This window comes from Mustela nigripes, chromosome 13 (assembly GCF_022355385.1).
Source record: "Mustela nigripes isolate SB6536 chromosome 13, MUSNIG.SB6536, whole genome shotgun sequence".
Classification (NCBI taxonomy): Eukaryota; Metazoa; Chordata; class Mammalia; order Carnivora; family Mustelidae; genus Mustela; species Mustela nigripes.
This window is the reverse complement of record NC_081569.1, coordinates 52,885,517-52,902,354: the sequence shown is the minus strand read 5'-3', so window position 1 is coordinate 52,902,354 and position 16,838 is coordinate 52,885,517. Positions and strand designations below refer to the sequence as shown.

At 43.3% G+C, this 16,838-nt stretch overlaps 1 protein-coding gene across 1 annotated transcript in view; it reads left to right on the top strand.

Moving 5' to 3' along the window:
• The window catches only part of RYR3 (ryanodine receptor 3), a 355,591-nt gene that overhangs the window by 264,007 nt on the left and 74,746 nt on the right, over positions 1 to 16,838 (top strand). Inside the window, 7 exon segments of the mRNA XM_059372112.1 lie at positions 964 to 1,079; positions 1,637 to 1,704; positions 2,655 to 2,776; positions 6,275 to 6,324; positions 6,727 to 6,787; positions 8,822 to 9,060; positions 10,455 to 10,536. Of these exon segments, the coding sequence (XP_059228095.1) occupies positions 964 to 1,079; positions 1,637 to 1,704; positions 2,655 to 2,776; positions 6,275 to 6,324; positions 6,727 to 6,787; positions 8,822 to 9,060; positions 10,455 to 10,536 (738 nt within the window).

The following is a 16,838-nucleotide window of genomic DNA, read 5'->3' as shown; positions in this document are numbered from 1 at the left end:
ATCCTGAGATCATGACCTGAGCTGAAGGCAGAGGCTTTACCCCATTGAGCCACCCAGGCACCCGGTTCTACCTTTAAAAGATATCCAGAATCTAACCCTTTTACACCCTTTCCATGCCGTCACCATCTTTCCTGAAAGAGCCTCTACCCCGGGCCCCCTACTTCAACACTTATCCCCCATAGTCAGTTTTAAACCTAGCAACTAAAGTAATCCTCTTATAATGTAAGTCATTCCCCTGGTCAGAACTTTCCATAGCTTCCCATTTCAGAGCCAAAGCCAAATTCTGAGGATGGCCCATAGGCCCCTAATGATATACTAACCACCTCATGCTTCTCACTTCCCCTCCATCCACACTAGCATATCCCTTCAACTCAGCATGCATGCTTCTGCCTCAGGATCTTTGCACCACCACTCCATATGCCTGGAAAGTTCTTTCCCCAGATGTCCAGATGGCTCACCTCTTCACCTTCTCCAAACCTTTACTGCAGTGTCCTCTCTCCATGAAACCAGCACTGACTGCCTTCCCCGTTCATCCTCTCTTGGGCCTTTTCGTACTGCTTGATTTTTCTTTTTTTCATAATGCTAATTAGCTTCTCGCATCCCACATGATTTATACTTCGGTTTATGTAGTATGTGTGTCTATTTACAACACACGTATAGGTTCCACAGAAGCAGGGACTTTGTTTTCTTCTCTGATTGATCCCCTGCTCGATATTTGTTGAATGAATGATAAAGAAGATATTTTGAAAAATCTTTTCAGATCTTATTTTAGCGCAGGTGTTGAATGCTCCCAGAGGCAGGTTCCAAGTGCAAGGGGTTATCAGTGAGACGACTAATCAGGTCACTAAACCAGAATAGCCATTAACGTTTGGAAAGTAAAGAAAACACAGATAAGATTGCTGATGCTCCAAAGTCACATAGTCATCTCTGTTACTTCCTGGGGTTTACCCATTTCCAACCTAGAGGTGTGAAGGATATGGAGCTGGATGCCTCCTCCATGGAAAAGAGGTTTGCCTATAAATTTTTGAAGAAGATCCTGAAATATGTTGATTCCGCCCAAGAGTTTATTGCCCATTTGGGTAAGTATCATTGTGACATACCCCCCCAAATGTGTGCTTCCCTTAATATTTTGTACTCTCAAAAACAATGTGGTATTCCTTTACCAAGGGATGATGCTTTCCTACTATAGCTGTTCGTGATTCATTTAGACGTCGTATGGTTTTGAGGGGGGAAATGATGTCTGAGATTTTGTCCCCCTCTTTAAAAAAAAAAAAAATCTGATTCATCCTTGGTTTCAGGGTTTGATTGAGCCATTTGTCATTTTCATATAACCCATCCTATTGTAACTCTTCCATTGTTTTGCTTTGTGACTGTGGGCATATGACTCAACCTCTCTGAAGCTCCTTTCTCATCACTAAAGTGGAGGAAAGGGTAGGGAAACAGCTGAGAGAATTGACATGAGACACAACTCACCAGCACAGTTGGAAAGTCCTTTGTAAAACAGAAGATACTCTGTGAAATCAAATGGCCCTTCCATGGCCCTCAGAAAAGCCGCTCTGTTTCTAAAATGCTATGACTGTTTTGGGTTTTGTTTCCTTTAACTGTGGCCAACTTTGTGTTACCTTTGTCTTTGTAGAGGCCATTGTCAGCAGTGGAAAAACAGAAAAGTCTCCCCACGACCAGGAGATCAAATTCTTTGCCAAAGTAAGTGATTCCTTACATTTAACCAAACTACTTTCTTCTTAGAATCTGTACAATTTAGGGTGCAAGTTAAGTTCATCTCACAAAGATACCTGAAACTCCAGTGGCTTCGATGAGATGGGCTTGTGTTTCTCTGTTGTGGAACAGTCCACAGGCAGGTGGGTGGTCTGAGGAGGCAGGCAGCCCATTCTGCTCCACACCATCATCCCAGGGACCCAGAAACTTCTTCCAGTGCTCCACCATCTCCTAAGCTGTGCTGTCTGTCAGTGTGGTCCAGGTGGGCTCACCTGTACCACATCTGTGGGAAAGAGGAAAAGGAGAGAGGAAGACAAGCTGCTTCTCGCTTGAAGTTCTTTCCCAGTGGCTGAAACTCTGTCATTTTTAGATCTACCTAGCTGCCAGGGAGTCTGGGTAATGCATTCTCTGACTGGGTGACCCCATGCCCAGGTAAAACATGGGGGTTTCTGTTGCTAAGAGAAAAGGGAAGAATGATTTTGGGTATCAGTGAGCAGTCTTTGCTATAGAACCCTACTCAGAGGACTGAATGCATGCAAGGCCTTGGGGTAACTGCCTGAGAAGCAAAGACAGAAGGCTCAAGGTTGGTAGTACAAGGCCAGGCCCCAAGTGATCCTATTGGAAGCTGTGCCCAAGAAGGCATGACTAAACACAGATGTACCCCTGGATTCTCCTGAAAATTCTGACTCAGCCGTATGCATATTTCTTGTGACCCTTCATCAGTAGCCATCTCCATTCCCATATTCCTAGGGCCTCTGGTTTGAGGTGTGTATGAGAGGAAAATGTGTTGGAAACTTCCATGCACCAGGTAGAGTTTCCTAGAAATTCCAGGACCTATGTTCAGAGGCTCTTTGCTCACAAGAAATGAACTTTTCAAAGGAACCAAAGGAGGGGCTTTGGTTAGCTTCCTAGAAATTAATTTATGGTGGATTTTCCAGGTTCTCCTCCCACTGGTTGACCAGTACTTCACCAATCACCACCTCTACTTCCTGTCATCCCCTCTGAAGCCCCTTAGCAGCAGCGGCTATGCCTCTCATAAGGAGAAAGAAATGGTGGCCAGGTGAGTCTACAAAAGAGAAAGTCATGGTGGCAATGTGCATTGTATAAAACCCCAGATTCCTGGAGACTGAATGGTGACTCTTTCAGAGAAATGAACTGTGGCCCAATGATTGTTAGCCCAGAGGTTTTGGTTATGTTGGTTTTGAAAGTAATTATATTCATATTTATCTGTGAATTATTTGGGCAACCAAGAGAAGTGTGCTGTTTGGAGGTATCAGTAGGGCTTGGGAAAAATTTATATACTCAGATCAACTTTTATCCTGAAATAACATTTAGAAAAAATGCAAAGTCAGTCCTGAAGCTTGAACAAGCAAACACACAACATTGAGAAGAAACAGATTAATGCTGTTTTCAATCGTATTCTTATCAGGCTTTTTCAGTTTAAATTTGTTTTAAAGAATTCAATCTTAAAAGTCCTGTTGTGGATGATCCGATATTTGAAATCCAGAGCAACACAATTCAATTTAAATTCCTAATAGGAAAAGAAAAATGTTCCTCAGGAACACCAGCCTCTGTTCTCATTACACTAGACATAACATGTCAATACTTCAAGACAGAGGAGAGCAAAGAGGTTGCTTTCTGATCAGACTAAAAGATGGGTTCCACCATGCCTCTGGTCTTCTCCAGATTGGATTGAGAATGACAGGGAATGAGGTAGATGTCTAAATGGCAAAGAGTAAAGAATTATGATAGAAGCAGTTAAGTCTTTCCCTAGTAGCCATTGATGGTGGACAGTATACAAGATAATTTATAAAGGCCCACCCATTAAATGCCACCATCCTTGTGATGATAGTTAGTCTCAGGATTTAGCTAACATTTATTAAGCGCAAAGCTAACAGTGAGCTGTTTTCATCCCTACACCAGTGGGCAGTAACTCTTGCACATCATTGTGAAACATCACCATGCTCGAAGAAACACCTGTATATTCTCTCCATTTTGTAGATGAAGACACTGAGGTTTGGTCAGGTGCATGTTGGTGCCCAAAGTGACCCGGTAGTAGTAAGTTAGGGCAAGAATGAAAGTCCTCTCTATCCATGTGGAATTCCATTTGTTCTGCAGTCATTACCTCTTCTCATTTATCAAGAAAGGAGGAGCCCATGCTATCAAAATGAGATACACTTAACACCCGTTGCTGACCAAAGATTGCCTAAATATTTTCAGGACGCACTGGTGTATTTTGTAAGAAGTTCAGGAAATGAGAGGCAAAGTGAGATATTCAGATAATCCAACAGAGGGCAGGTGTGTCTGTCTTCCTCATCTATTTTTGTGAGATTGTTAATTCATGGAAATGTAACATTTGTTCAGCCAGTCACCATTTGTCACGGCTGGAAGGCAACCTGCATCTGATCAGCCTTGCAAATAGCTTCCAGAACCATCAGTGTGCTTGCTGCCCTCCCACAGAAGCAGTAGCGTCTGCACCAAATGTGTTCACACCTCCAGACCCCTCTTGTCCACGCCCTTCTCCACCACTGCACCTCTTCTGATTTGCTGCCATTCACCAGGGCTACCATACTCTCTGCCCTGTGGTCCCTTTGATTTGTCACTTGCAAATTCTGAAATGGGGAGGCACGGGGGAACTCTGTAACACTGGGCTAAGAACAGTGCATTTATTTGCTCCTTGGGGGGCCAGGAAGGGGCCTTTGAAAACCTCAGGTCCTGGCTTTGGCATGCCTGGGCAAGCCCTGCTGACAGCAAGCAGAACCCTGTTAATATTAGGATCAAACAACTCCACCATCTGCTTTGGTTAGAAAAATGTTACTTTGTATTTATACAGAGCATGTGTCTGCTTTGAAGCATTTCACCAGAAATAACAGCATTGATCAGCCCCTAATTCTAAAAACTAAGAGGATCTTGTGATTACTCTCTACTTAGAGATGAGAAAACCAAGGCCCAGAGTGGTTATGCAGCTTCACCAGGACAGCCCAGCTAGTCACGGCAGAGCTGTGGGTCTCCTGTTCCTCCAGGCTCTCCCTCCTCCCGCAAGTCCATGATTTTACTTTTTTTTAATCAAATACATAGCTCTTTTAAAAGGGGACACAAAGGGAAGAGCAAAAAAGCAGTCCCTATTTAATCACACTAGCAGGCTGTCAAGTTTCTGTTAACTAACTCTGAGTTCTCTGAAGCTCTAGGCCAGGGTTTCCAGCTTATCTCACTGCAGAAATAAATGACTGCCCACAGGGGACTTCAGCTGTGATTGTCTAGTAGACAGCTCAGTAAAATCAGGGCATTCACTAAAAAGCATTTAAAGGTGAGCAAGTTTAGGGTTGTTTTTTTTTTTAAGTCTTTATTTAAATTCTAGCCCTTTAACAAAGTGTAGTGTATTATTAGCTTCAGGTGTACAGTAGAGTGATTCAACTCTTCAGTACATACAGGTGAGCGAGTTTTGCTCTCTGCCAACACTCAAGATGTATTTCTTCTCCGTCCGAGCTGTTCCTGAAAAGACTTCTGGCCCGTGTGGGTCAGGAAGCCCACAAGTTACGAATGAGAAGCTGGGAAGGACTTCAGCTTAGTCTCAGCTTGGGAAGCCCTTGGCCCGGAGCTGGTGTTTTTAGTCTCCTTCCCCTCTGTGTTCCACCAGGAAGGACTGCTTGCTGAAGGCATCACAAAGTTCTTGCCTAACTGGGCCAGTGTCAGATAGGGTCAGACTTCTGAGCGTTCTCCTCCCCAGAGCCATTGGCAGTACAGGTCACATCATGGCTGTAGTGGGTAAGGGCCCATCAGTGGCGTGTTCAGAGGCATTTACAGAGCTCTTTCCTAACAGCACAAGACTCTCTACCAGACACCACGGAAAGCAGATGCTAAGGCACAGCTGGACCTCCAAAGGGTTCCATGATAGAAAAGATGGCTGAAAGCAGGGGTAGGGTCGAAAAGCACTAAATGCTTAGCAGATGGGTTTCCCAGCTTCCAGGGAGGGGCACAGCTAGGACAGCCCTTCAATCGGACCCTTAGACTAATAGGAAACAAGAGAGAAAACCAATTTCCTAAAATGGTTTTGTCCAACACAGTGTCTCCCATCCCTGAACCATTAATCTTTTGTTCCCACCAACTTGCCCACCTCCCAACTAAATCTTCCCACCCCCAGCGAAGGCTGAAAAATGGTTTGCAGTCTGTTGCAATGGTGGAAAAAGCACAATCCCTGTCGGAATCCTCATTTATTCCCGAATGTCAGGCAGACAAATATATCAGCACATAAGACTCTGTATGTGAGGATGGTTTGCGATAACCTGCTCACTGCTGAATCCTGCAGTTGTCGTGGAAGGATTATTTCCTGCAAGGTCGGGGCTGCCTCCAAGGTGACTTCATGATTCTCAAACAAGACGACAGGGAGCACACATTTTCCTAGTGTGGTCTAGGGGAGCCTTGTAGGGGAACACAGTGAATGTGCCTAGAGATCCATTCTGTGCTCCTTGTTATAAAGCGTGGGGGCCTGGGGGCGGGTGGGTACAAACCAGTCCTCGGATTTCTGTGCTTTTCCCACTCGCCTTCTTTTCTGCTTCAGCCTCTTCTGCAAACTCGCTGCTCTTGTTCGACACAGGATTTCCCTCTTTGGTAAGTGAAGAGAAGTATTGCTGAAAGCCACGCTCCTCCCTATAATTATCCGTAACTTGGCATTTTTGCCTTCATGACGGGTGCCTCTGGACAACCTGAGCCTTAGGACGAAGGTGTCACCTAAATTTGCCATAGAAAATTGGTCTGAAGTATGATAAATGACCTCTCTACCCCTTAACAGCTCAAATTTTCCACACCAGTGAATGTTTTAAGCTCTGCCTCTAACATCCATCAAACAGCAGACGTGTCAGGCCAGAGATAAATGCACTGTTCCCGCGCATAGGTCTGGCACTCTGTGTGTTGGTGGTTAATTACGTTGGTCTGCAGTTTGTGCATCTTAAGATCGCATTTAAAAGACAGGCTGAGGGTTTGGGGAGTCACTGGTGATATTTTTGGTTCTAGGGAGCGATTCTACTACAATGGTGAGCTGTCTTCACATCTTAGCTCAGACACTTGACACAAGGTAAGTCTGCTCGGTGTTTTCCAGTAGTTTCTTAAGACTCCCTCTCTGACCCTCTCTTGGCTGAGAAGACACGTTGCTGCTCTGCAGGAGCTGGGGAGGGGAGGGCAGACAGGAGGGAGATGAATCTTCCCCTGACATTAGCACTCTTCATCTCTCTGCTCACGTGATGGAGAGCCACTGTCATGACACGTACTGCACACTAAAAGCTGAGCATTTGATCAATTCTTGTCTTCCCTTCCTGAGAAATTCATCTTTCAGAAGATAAAATATATAATAGCGTAAAGTGCCACTTTGTCCCTCATTCTCCACACAAAAAAGAAAGCGAGCTGCCTGATGGGTGGCGGGGCCGTAAGTATCCTGGGGCTGTAAGTATCCATAGTGCTCTGAATCCCAAGCAGCCGCGGAGGGAGGGTAGCGAAGTGTGATTAAAAGATCAGAGACAAAGATGGGTTTGAACCCATGGCGTGAGGATCTTGCAGATAAGATGGCTGAAAGGGAAGGAAGTCTTAACACATGTATGTGTAAGTTGTGGTAATATAAACATAACTGATCTGATGAGAGGAGGAAGAGAAGGAGTAACAAGGACAGACAGGGAGCTTTCTTGAACACACTCGTCAAGCAGAGCCCCTTGTCACAGTTGGGAGGAGGACACGCTTCCCAAAACTGTATACAGAAGAGAGAAACCAGCTGAAGGACTGGCCACAAGATGAAAATCTACTACAAACTACGAATGGTTACCAAAATCATGTTAAGGATAATTAAAGGGATTTGAGGGGCCTAAACCCATAAAACAAGAAACCAACATGGTGATATTAGGACAGCACAAATCCATACCATCAGGTCAAGGCATCTCAAGGGATTCAGATCCCTTGCAGCTGGGAAGAGGAATCTTTACTCCCAGGAGCATGTGGACGGTCTTGGGAGAGAATTCCCTGCCTTTTTTTCTTTTAAAAACACAGGTCGGCATGTTTGATAATCATTCCTGACAAAACCCAAGTCTAGAAAGTTACAAAGATAGCTCATGATTCCTTACAGATTAGGAGCAAGCCTCACTGAGTTCATTTCTTTGTTTTTATTTTTCTGGTTGGTTGATTATCTTGAAAATGCTGTAGATACAAAGCATCTGTCCTTGAAGCAAGCCTGTCATAATCTTGTGAATAAGATGTCGAAATATGGAAAATAATAGTTGAGTTGTAAGCTTTGTTCCAATTGCAAGTTTTAAAAAATAGTTTTAAGGGGAGGCTAATCTCTATTCCCACAGGGCACATTTCTATAGTTTTTGTTTTTGTTTTCCAGCAGTCTGATGAAGCTGTCTGGTTTTCCTGTTTTGTTTGTTTTGAAATTTTTATATTCTTTTTTTAATTAAGATATAATGTATTATTTGTTTTAGGGGTACAGATCTGTGAATCATCAGTGTTACACAATTCACGGCACTCACCATAGCACATACCCTCCGCCCAAAAGCTCTCTGTTTTAAAGGGCGCTTTCTGTCCTGCTTATCTCCCCTTCTCCAAGCTAAGACATCCCTGCAAGCTAATGGATATCTAAACTTCACTTGACTTCTTTCTTCTCTCTAAGAGGTCCTGCATCATGGGAGAGCTAATATTTCCAGCTACTCCTTATAAAAGTAGCTTATCCCCTAATTAACTCTAAGAAAACCTCACCTCTCTTTCCTTTTAGTTAGATATTTATGGAAGAATATAGCCAGCTGAGATACTATATTGATAAGGGATGACTAAAATCATTCATTCTAAACCCTCCCCTGTATTTCCCAAAGAGTGGAGTGCTAATGCCATCCAACAGAGAACACCATCCTGTTGTCCCCTCCCCGCCCCCCCGCCTTGGGATTGTGTGATCCAGGTGATTCCCTAGATGCTAACTGTTCTCTCCGCTTCTGACTCAGTGTTTTTAGTTGACTGGAGTGCTGAATGCCTGCCTGGATTAAACTGCAAGTCACCAGCTACAAGAAGGGGGTTTAGGCCAAAGGTTTAGATTATGATTATGCTTCTGGTCTTGAACATCATTTGCTTACAGGACTGTCATGAAGTCAGGCTCAGAGCTGGTCAAGGCCGGGTTACGAGCATTCTTTGAAAATGCTGCAGAAGACTTAGAGAAGACTTCGGAAAACCTGAAGCTGGGGAAGTTTACCCATTCCAGAACACAGATTAAAGGCGTGTCTCAGAATATTAACTATACCACGGTGGCTCTGCTCCCCATCCTGACGTCCATCTTTGAGCACGTTGCTCAGCATCAGTTCGGGGTGGATTTACTCTGTGAGTCCTATTACTGTCTACCATGGACTTCTGTGCACAGAGGGCCCCAGATCAGAAGCGTGTGACTCATTCACTTGAGTTGACCTTGAAAATAGAACAGAGAGATAATTATTCCATACTTCTTAGGTTTAAAAATGAAGTAATAAATACTTAGAGGAGCAGAAATCCTCCAATTTGAGTATATAATATTTCATCTTTCCCCCACTATTATTCAGGACCAGAATTTTCCACCCACTGGCTTAGCTGTCAGCCATTGTGTTCCCACTTAATTTGAAAAGGTTATCTGAGTAATCCAGCAGGGGATATAGGTTCGCTCCCAGGGTTTTTCAGATACCACTTTCCCTGTTAAGAAGCCTAATTTATTCATTGGATACCAGGAGCAAATGAAAGCCACAAACCTTTCATTATCTGAGCCTTCAGAAGAAGACCGTAGTTAGTTGGTTTTATTTCACTTTCCATTTAGTACCACATATAGCCACTTAGTGCAGCTATTTTGCCACCGAGCTCAATTTCACACTTTAAATGTTGGCATGTCATTTAATTCAGTTTAACAAACTGTTGATAGTTGATGCTGTGACTTCTATATCCCTGAACAACTGAAAATCAGTTATTTCCTTGGGGGTGGTCAAAGGGATGGGAGAACATCCGAACTCATTATTTCACATCATAGAAAGAATGCCCTTCCTTGTTGAAAACCTAAAAATTAAATTAGTTCTCCTTATGTTCAATTAGTCCCTGCTTTATTCTGAGTTCCAGACATGGAAGCGGCATGTAGCTGATGGATTCAACTCTGTAGATCCCCAAGTGGAACATCCCCTTCCCTCAGGAAACCTGGCACAATCATGATATAATTTGTTTCTTGAAAAATGTCCATCATAGAACTTGGGACAGGTGGACATGAGAAATTTTGGTCTGTCTCTAAAGAGGTAGGGACATTCAACATATCTTCCTAGGAAATTAACAAAAGACTCAGTCAAACCTCAGATTTCCTGCATTCTTCCTTTCAGAGAAAGGAAGTACTACTATACCTCAAACTTAACCTTCATGGCTCCCTCTGTTGGGAAAAAAAAAAAAAAATCCCATATGGATCTCCTTGGTCAAATGATGTCTTTTCCTGAAAAACGATGAGATTCACATCAAAAGCCGGCAAAGCAGCAGAGATATCTCAGTGGAGGGTGTTCTCCTGTCAATGGGTTGTCCCCCAGTTCAGTAAGCAGCATCTGGGGAGAAGGGGACTGTATCACAAGGTGCCAATGCGGGGTGCATGCGCACACTCTGTGTAGCTCCTGGGTGATGCCAGCGCTTGTTTTCTGTTGGCGGACCCTCTCCTTGTGCCTGAGGTGAAGCATTGGGATTGAAGCATGATAATGACTGCTCTTCTCTGTTCTTTCCAGTAGGCGATGTGCAGATTTCATGCTACCACATACTGTGCAGCCTCTACTCCCTTGGGACTGGAAAGAATATCTACGTTGAAAGGTAATTAGTGAACAAAAGAGGCTCACACGTGCAAGGCTTAGAAAAATGTTGCTTACCATCTTTCAGCACTTAACATCTTTTCAGTACAGCAAAGTCAAAATGCTCACTGAAATGGGGTGGTGATTTTGAACCTAGGTTATTAAATGTTTATGGCAATATTAAAATGTAATGAAGCTAGTGCGATTTATGACTTCGGTAGAACTATGTTGAAAAGAAAACCACAGGCCCTAACTGGCGTTACTTGGGCCAGGCCAAGTCACCAAAAGCAGGGCTTAATACCTAATCTCATGGCAGTTTCATTTAGTTTCGTTTTTCAAGATTTTATTTATATATTTGAGAGAGCGCATGGGAGAACAAGAGAGAGCATGAGCCAGCGGGAGGGGCAGAGACAGAGAGAGAAGCAGACTCCCTGCTCAGCAGGGAGCCCCATGTGGGCTCAAACCCAGGACCATGATCCCAGGATTATGAGCTGAGCCAAAGGCAGACACTTAACCCAGGTGCCCCCCCAATTGCAGTTTTAACCTCCTGCAGAAATCTAAATCTTAACTGGTAAGTCAGGAGTTTTCTCATAGGTGCCAATGATGTAATCTGTCACAAGGGCCCTCTCCATCCCCTAAAGGAAGATGAGGTCATCTGTAGGATAAGACCTCCAACTCTTCCCCTTAAGGGAAAGCTACCTAGCCTGGAAAAACCTTTTTTTTTTTTTTCTTGGCTTATAACTTTGTTGCCCCACTCTTCTTCCTATAAAAACTTTCCATTTTGTACCATCTCCTCCAAGCACCCCAGTACTTGCTAGATGGAATGTTGCCAGATTCATGAATCACCTAAAGACCATGAGATCTTCAGACTCACTCAGTTGAATTTTATTTTTTAACAGAGAGCCAGTAAATGTATGTGATTGGAGAAGGAATACTGTATAGCCAAGCTAAATCATGTGCTAATAACAAAAAAAAAAACAAAAAACAAAAAACGCTGACAAAATGTCTGTTTCTTCAAAATCACAGCTTCCAGATAGCTTCCAGAGTCTCTGTGGTTAAAGCTTGCCTAAAAGCTCAAGGGACATGAGACTCTTACTTTAGTGTTTAATGGGTTTCTATGTGATACAGTACTGGACCTTTGCCATTCTCAGTTGTCAGATTAGCTTTAGTTAGGTTTTTTTTTTTCTAAACTTAGTTTATTTTTTCAGTGTTCCAAGACTCATTGTTTATGCACCACACCCAGTGCTCCATGCAATACATGCCCTCCATAATTCCCACCACCAGGCTCACCTAACCTCCCACCCTCTCCCCTCCAAAACCCTCAGTATGTTTCTTAGAGTCCACAGTCTCTCATGGTTCGTCTCCCCCTCAGATTTCCCCCAACTCACTTCTCCCCTCCTTCTCCCAATATCTTCCGTGTTATTCCTTATGCTCCACAAGTAAGTGAAACCATATGATAATTGATTCTCTCTGCTTGACTTATTCCACTCAGCATAATCTCCAGTCCCATCCATGTTGATACAAAAGTTGGGTATTCATCCTTTCTAATGGAGGCGTAATACTTCATTGTATCTGTGGACCATATCTTCTGATCCATTCGTCTGTTGAAGTACTGTGGCTCTTTCCACAGTTTGGTGACTGTAACCATTGCTGCTATGAACATTGGGGTACAGACGGCCTTTCTTTTCACTACATCTGTATCTTTGGGGTAAATATCCAGTATGCAATTGCAGGGTCATAGGGAAGCTATATTTTTAATTTTTTAAGGAATCTCCACACTGTTTTCCAAAGTGGCTGCACCAACTTGCATTCCCACCAACAGTATAAGAGGGTTCCCCTTTCTCCACATCCTCTCCAACTGTCAGATTAGCTATAGTTTTAAACAAGTGCACATTTTGGTAGCAGAAATGCAATTCAGAAATCTTGAATCTGAATAAGCTGATCCAATTCCCAAAGGAAACCACTATTAACAATTTTGTATATGTCATTCCAGATATTTTCTACACATGTACATTTGTATACATGTAGGATCATAATATCCATATTGCTTTGCAAATTTGTCCTGTTGGATGAAGTTAAAAACTGAATTCCTTTTTCATTCTACTCCAGCTTTTAGATTTGTTATTTAGATAAAATAATCATTACCTTTCTACTTTAATAAGGTAAGCAAGTTTAGTACACTTTTATTCCTTTCTACATCTCCTTTTTTGCTATATAGTTTCTTAAAATGGGGACACCTGAGTGGCTCAGTTGAGCATCCAACTACTGATTTTGCCTCAGGTCATGATCTCAGAGTTGTGGGATTGAGCCCTGCATTGGGCTTTGCACTGGGTGTGGAGCCTGCTTAAGATTCTCTCTCTCTCTCTCTGCCCTTCCCCCCCAGTTCTCCCCATTCACACACATACACGCGTGTGCATGTGTTTGCTCTCTCTTTCTCTCTCTCTCTCTCTAAAATAATAATTTCTGGGGCACCTGGGTGGCTCAGTGGATTAAAGCCTCTGCCTTCAGCTCAGGTCATGATCTCAGGATCCTGAGATCGAGCCTTGCGTCAGACTCTCTGCTCAGCGGGGAGCCTGCTTCCCTCTCTCTCTCTGCCTGCCTCTCTGCCTACTTGTGATATCTGTCAAATAAATAAATAAAATCTTTATATAATAACATTTACATTCTATTCTAGGACCAAAATTTTCTGGGTTGTTTACCTTAGTTTGTGTTGTAAGGTTTCACCAAATAGCCAATCCTTTTAAACCATGATTTTCCCATTCCAAATTTTTTATTTTGATTTGTGTCTTGGTTGGTCAGATTCATCATTAAGTACTTGGCTCTGTAAGAGTTCTTAGATACTCTTGAATCCTTGCATATTTTGGAATATTCCCCCTCGACTTTTGAACAATTTCTGTGGTATAAAATCCTCGGGTCATAATTTTTTCCCCCGCAGAAGCATATATAGACTTTGCTTCTTTGTGTTCTGACGATGCCCCAGGCCAGGTTGTTTGCTGACTTATACATGACTTTGCAGTGGGAGGGGAGAAGCTGGCTGTTCATTGGATTCCTTCTTCAGTCTTGAAGCTCATTAAGTTCTATAATATGTTCCAGGATTACTTATTCTGTATCAGCCCCCTCTGCTTCTCAGAACTTAATATGCCCCCTCAGTGTTCAGAATTGGGTCTTCCTTTTTTTTACAAATCTTTCACTTTATTATGTTATTGTGGAGTTTATTCCGCCTACTGTTATTTAGGAAGAGGTTGTATTTGTTGGCTTTTTCTTAACCTTCCACATTTCTCCCTTTCTCCCAAGTAACTTTTAGCTACCTGATCTTTCCTATTTGGGGTTTAGAAGGTATTTCTCAAACTTTCTCCATGTTCCTGACTCTCTTTAGTTTCCTTATTTTCTGTGAATGTATTGAAACAAATTTTTATGTATTTTTCCCTGGATAATTCTCCCTCAGAACCATGTTTCTCAACTATTTCTTGTTCATTAGCTACATTGCTAGTGCTCAAGAGTGGAAAGGAGCATTGTGCACGTGTGTGTGTGTGTGTGTGTGTGTGTGTGTGTGTGTGTGTGTTGAAGGAGTTTATGGGGAAGAAACATCATCCAGCTTCATAGCTAACAAGCTGGCTCAGGACTCCCTCACTCTACCCACAGTGCCTTTAGTTCTAGGGTGCATCCACCTCTAGCCTTTGGTTCTCCCCCAACAAAAGTAAGCAAGTGGCCCAGGTAAGAGGTCACAGGTAAAATTTTTAGCACATCCTAAAGACATAGGGCTTTTATATAGTCAATTAAAGTAGGTTTATGCCAGGTACCTGGGTGGTGGCTCAGTCAGTTAAGCGTCTACCTACAGTTCAGGACATGATCTCAGGGTCCTGGGATCCAGTCCCACATTGGGCTCCCTGTTTGGCAGGGAGTCTGCTTCTCCCTCTCTCTCTCTCTCTCCCTCCCTGCTTCTCCTCCTGCTTGTGTGCTTGCTCTCTGTCAAATGAATAAATTAATAGAATATTAAATAATAAAATTTTTAAAAATAATAAGTAATATTATAGTAATAATAATAAGTAATATTAATAATAATAAGTAATAATAATAAGTAATATTCCATCCAGTAGAAGACTTGGGTCAGCAGCTATAGGACAGGTCACTACTCACTCTTCTACTCTACCTCCCCTCCAGTGGCTTCTCCAGGCTCAGAGTCCAGGGCACTTGAATGGAGGGGTCATGTACACTTTTTCCCTACTCTGTCCTGCCTGCCTCTCTGCAATATGAACCTGATCCTGCATCCCCAGCTGGTCTCCGAGCCCCACCTCCACCCTTCATTGTTTCAAGCACAAGATCATATTCTGAGCTCCTCAGAATCCCCTCATTTACTTCCAGAGATGACTACACTCTGCTGTTAGCCCAGAAAGTATGTTTCAGTTTCAGTGTCCCCACTTGGTTAGGTCCATATTTTGTGGCTTGATGTTATCACACATTTTCTCATTTCAGCAAAGATCCCAATATCTTCCCAATTTTTCCCCCATTTCTTTTGCACGTTAGGGAGGAAACTTCAAGTGCACCATTTCTCTGCCACCTTTTGCTAAAGTTTCCTTGGCTAACGAATGTCTGCAGGATTGTAAGGGAACTGCTAAATATTTGGTTTCTAACTACATCTTGTGTGTGTACCATGGGTGGGAGAGATTCCAAACACCCCAGTGATAGGGTTGACGGTAAAGAGAAGGAAGTCACTGAAACAAAATAGAGACTTTTCTTTTGGAATATTCCAGTTGAGACAACTGGAGGTCACTGACAGAGTTTTCAACAAATTTTCAGCAAAGGGTAAAGGCTCTTATGCATTTAACCACTGAGAATACTTGCCTTCTTTGATGCAGAGATACTTTAATCATAGCATTTGAGGTTGGTCAAGAAGTGAAACATGGAAAATGATTTAAGCTTCAACACTTCATTTTATTTCAAATGAAAACTGTTTCTCCCCTTCACACCGTGGAGATACTTATTCTTTCCTACCCTGCCACCTTTGACTGATTATTTCTGACCAAACATTGCACACCTTCCCTAAACCTCTGAGGTGACTTGTACTGCTGGTCTAGAGCTGTGGCCTGCCTCCCCTTTCTGCCCCTCTGCTACATAGTACTTCCTCTCCTTGGCATCCTTTAGAACATATGTGAAGGAACTCTCAAAATTGCAAAGCACCAGATACGAACAAGACATACATCTTACTACTGTGATGCCTTCCTCTGTCTGGATCCCTAACAACAGACATTTGAGAAGCTAGATCTGGATCAATGAAATAAAATTGAGAGATGGGCAAGGAGAGCCTGCCACTTATCAAATTAGAAAGTAACAAAAATTGAAGTACAAATCGCACCCTCTTTAATCTGTCACTGTTGACCAAGTTTTACCATGTGAAAAATACTGTATATGCTAGGGCAGTAAGAACTGAAGGGGGAAAAGAGAGTTCCATATCCAGGGAGCAATTATTCAAGCAGACCGTTTGGTTGCTCGACCTGTTTCAGTGGCCCTCGTTCTGCTCAGTGCATACCCACACTGCCTCCTGGGGGGGGCGCTAATGACCAGAGAAGCATCCTAACTGTAGGCCTTTGCTCAGTGCCTCTAGGAGCCTGCGGGCCAAGGTCATTGGCAGACTTCTGGGTTTTACTTTTACAGAACTTTTCTCAGTGAAACAAGGAGAACTGTTGCTTATCCCTGTTGGCCAAATGGCTAATTAGCATCACTGTGCACCCTGGACTAGAAAACGCCCTGCTGTGAGCTGGTTGAGACTCAGATTTGTCAGAGAACACATTGGGAGTGCATGCCCCCAGGGCAGCACAACACTGCAAAACTGGCTTTTGCCCCCACAGGTTTCCTTTGCATCAGACTAACTTTCTAGAAATCCACCTCTGTGAGATCAGGACTTTAATTTGATGAGAGAAAAAGAAAAGAGGCCCAGCTGTTTCCAAGGTTCGTCTTGCTGGGCCAAGTTGAGTTTGCCTCAGATTTGACCTTAGCCCCTTGTCATTCTGATTTTCACCCAGATTTTCTTTCATCTGTGCTCTCCCAGTGGCATTTCCTTCACCCTCACAGCTTAGCTCCTTCTTTCCTCCTCCCAGAAAGGCAAGACTGAGGCAGTAAAATCTCTCTTCAATGGCCACTGTGGTTGGTTGAAACAGACTTGCTCAGGAGAGAGGCCGTGGTGCCGAAGATCCCCACAGAGAAGCCCACTCCTCACTCCCTCATAGTCCAGCAGCGGTGCATCCTGCAGCTGGACACACAGGACACAGAGGACTGTTCTGTCTGAGGGCTGCTATTCACCCCAGAGCAGACCCGGATGGGGAATCT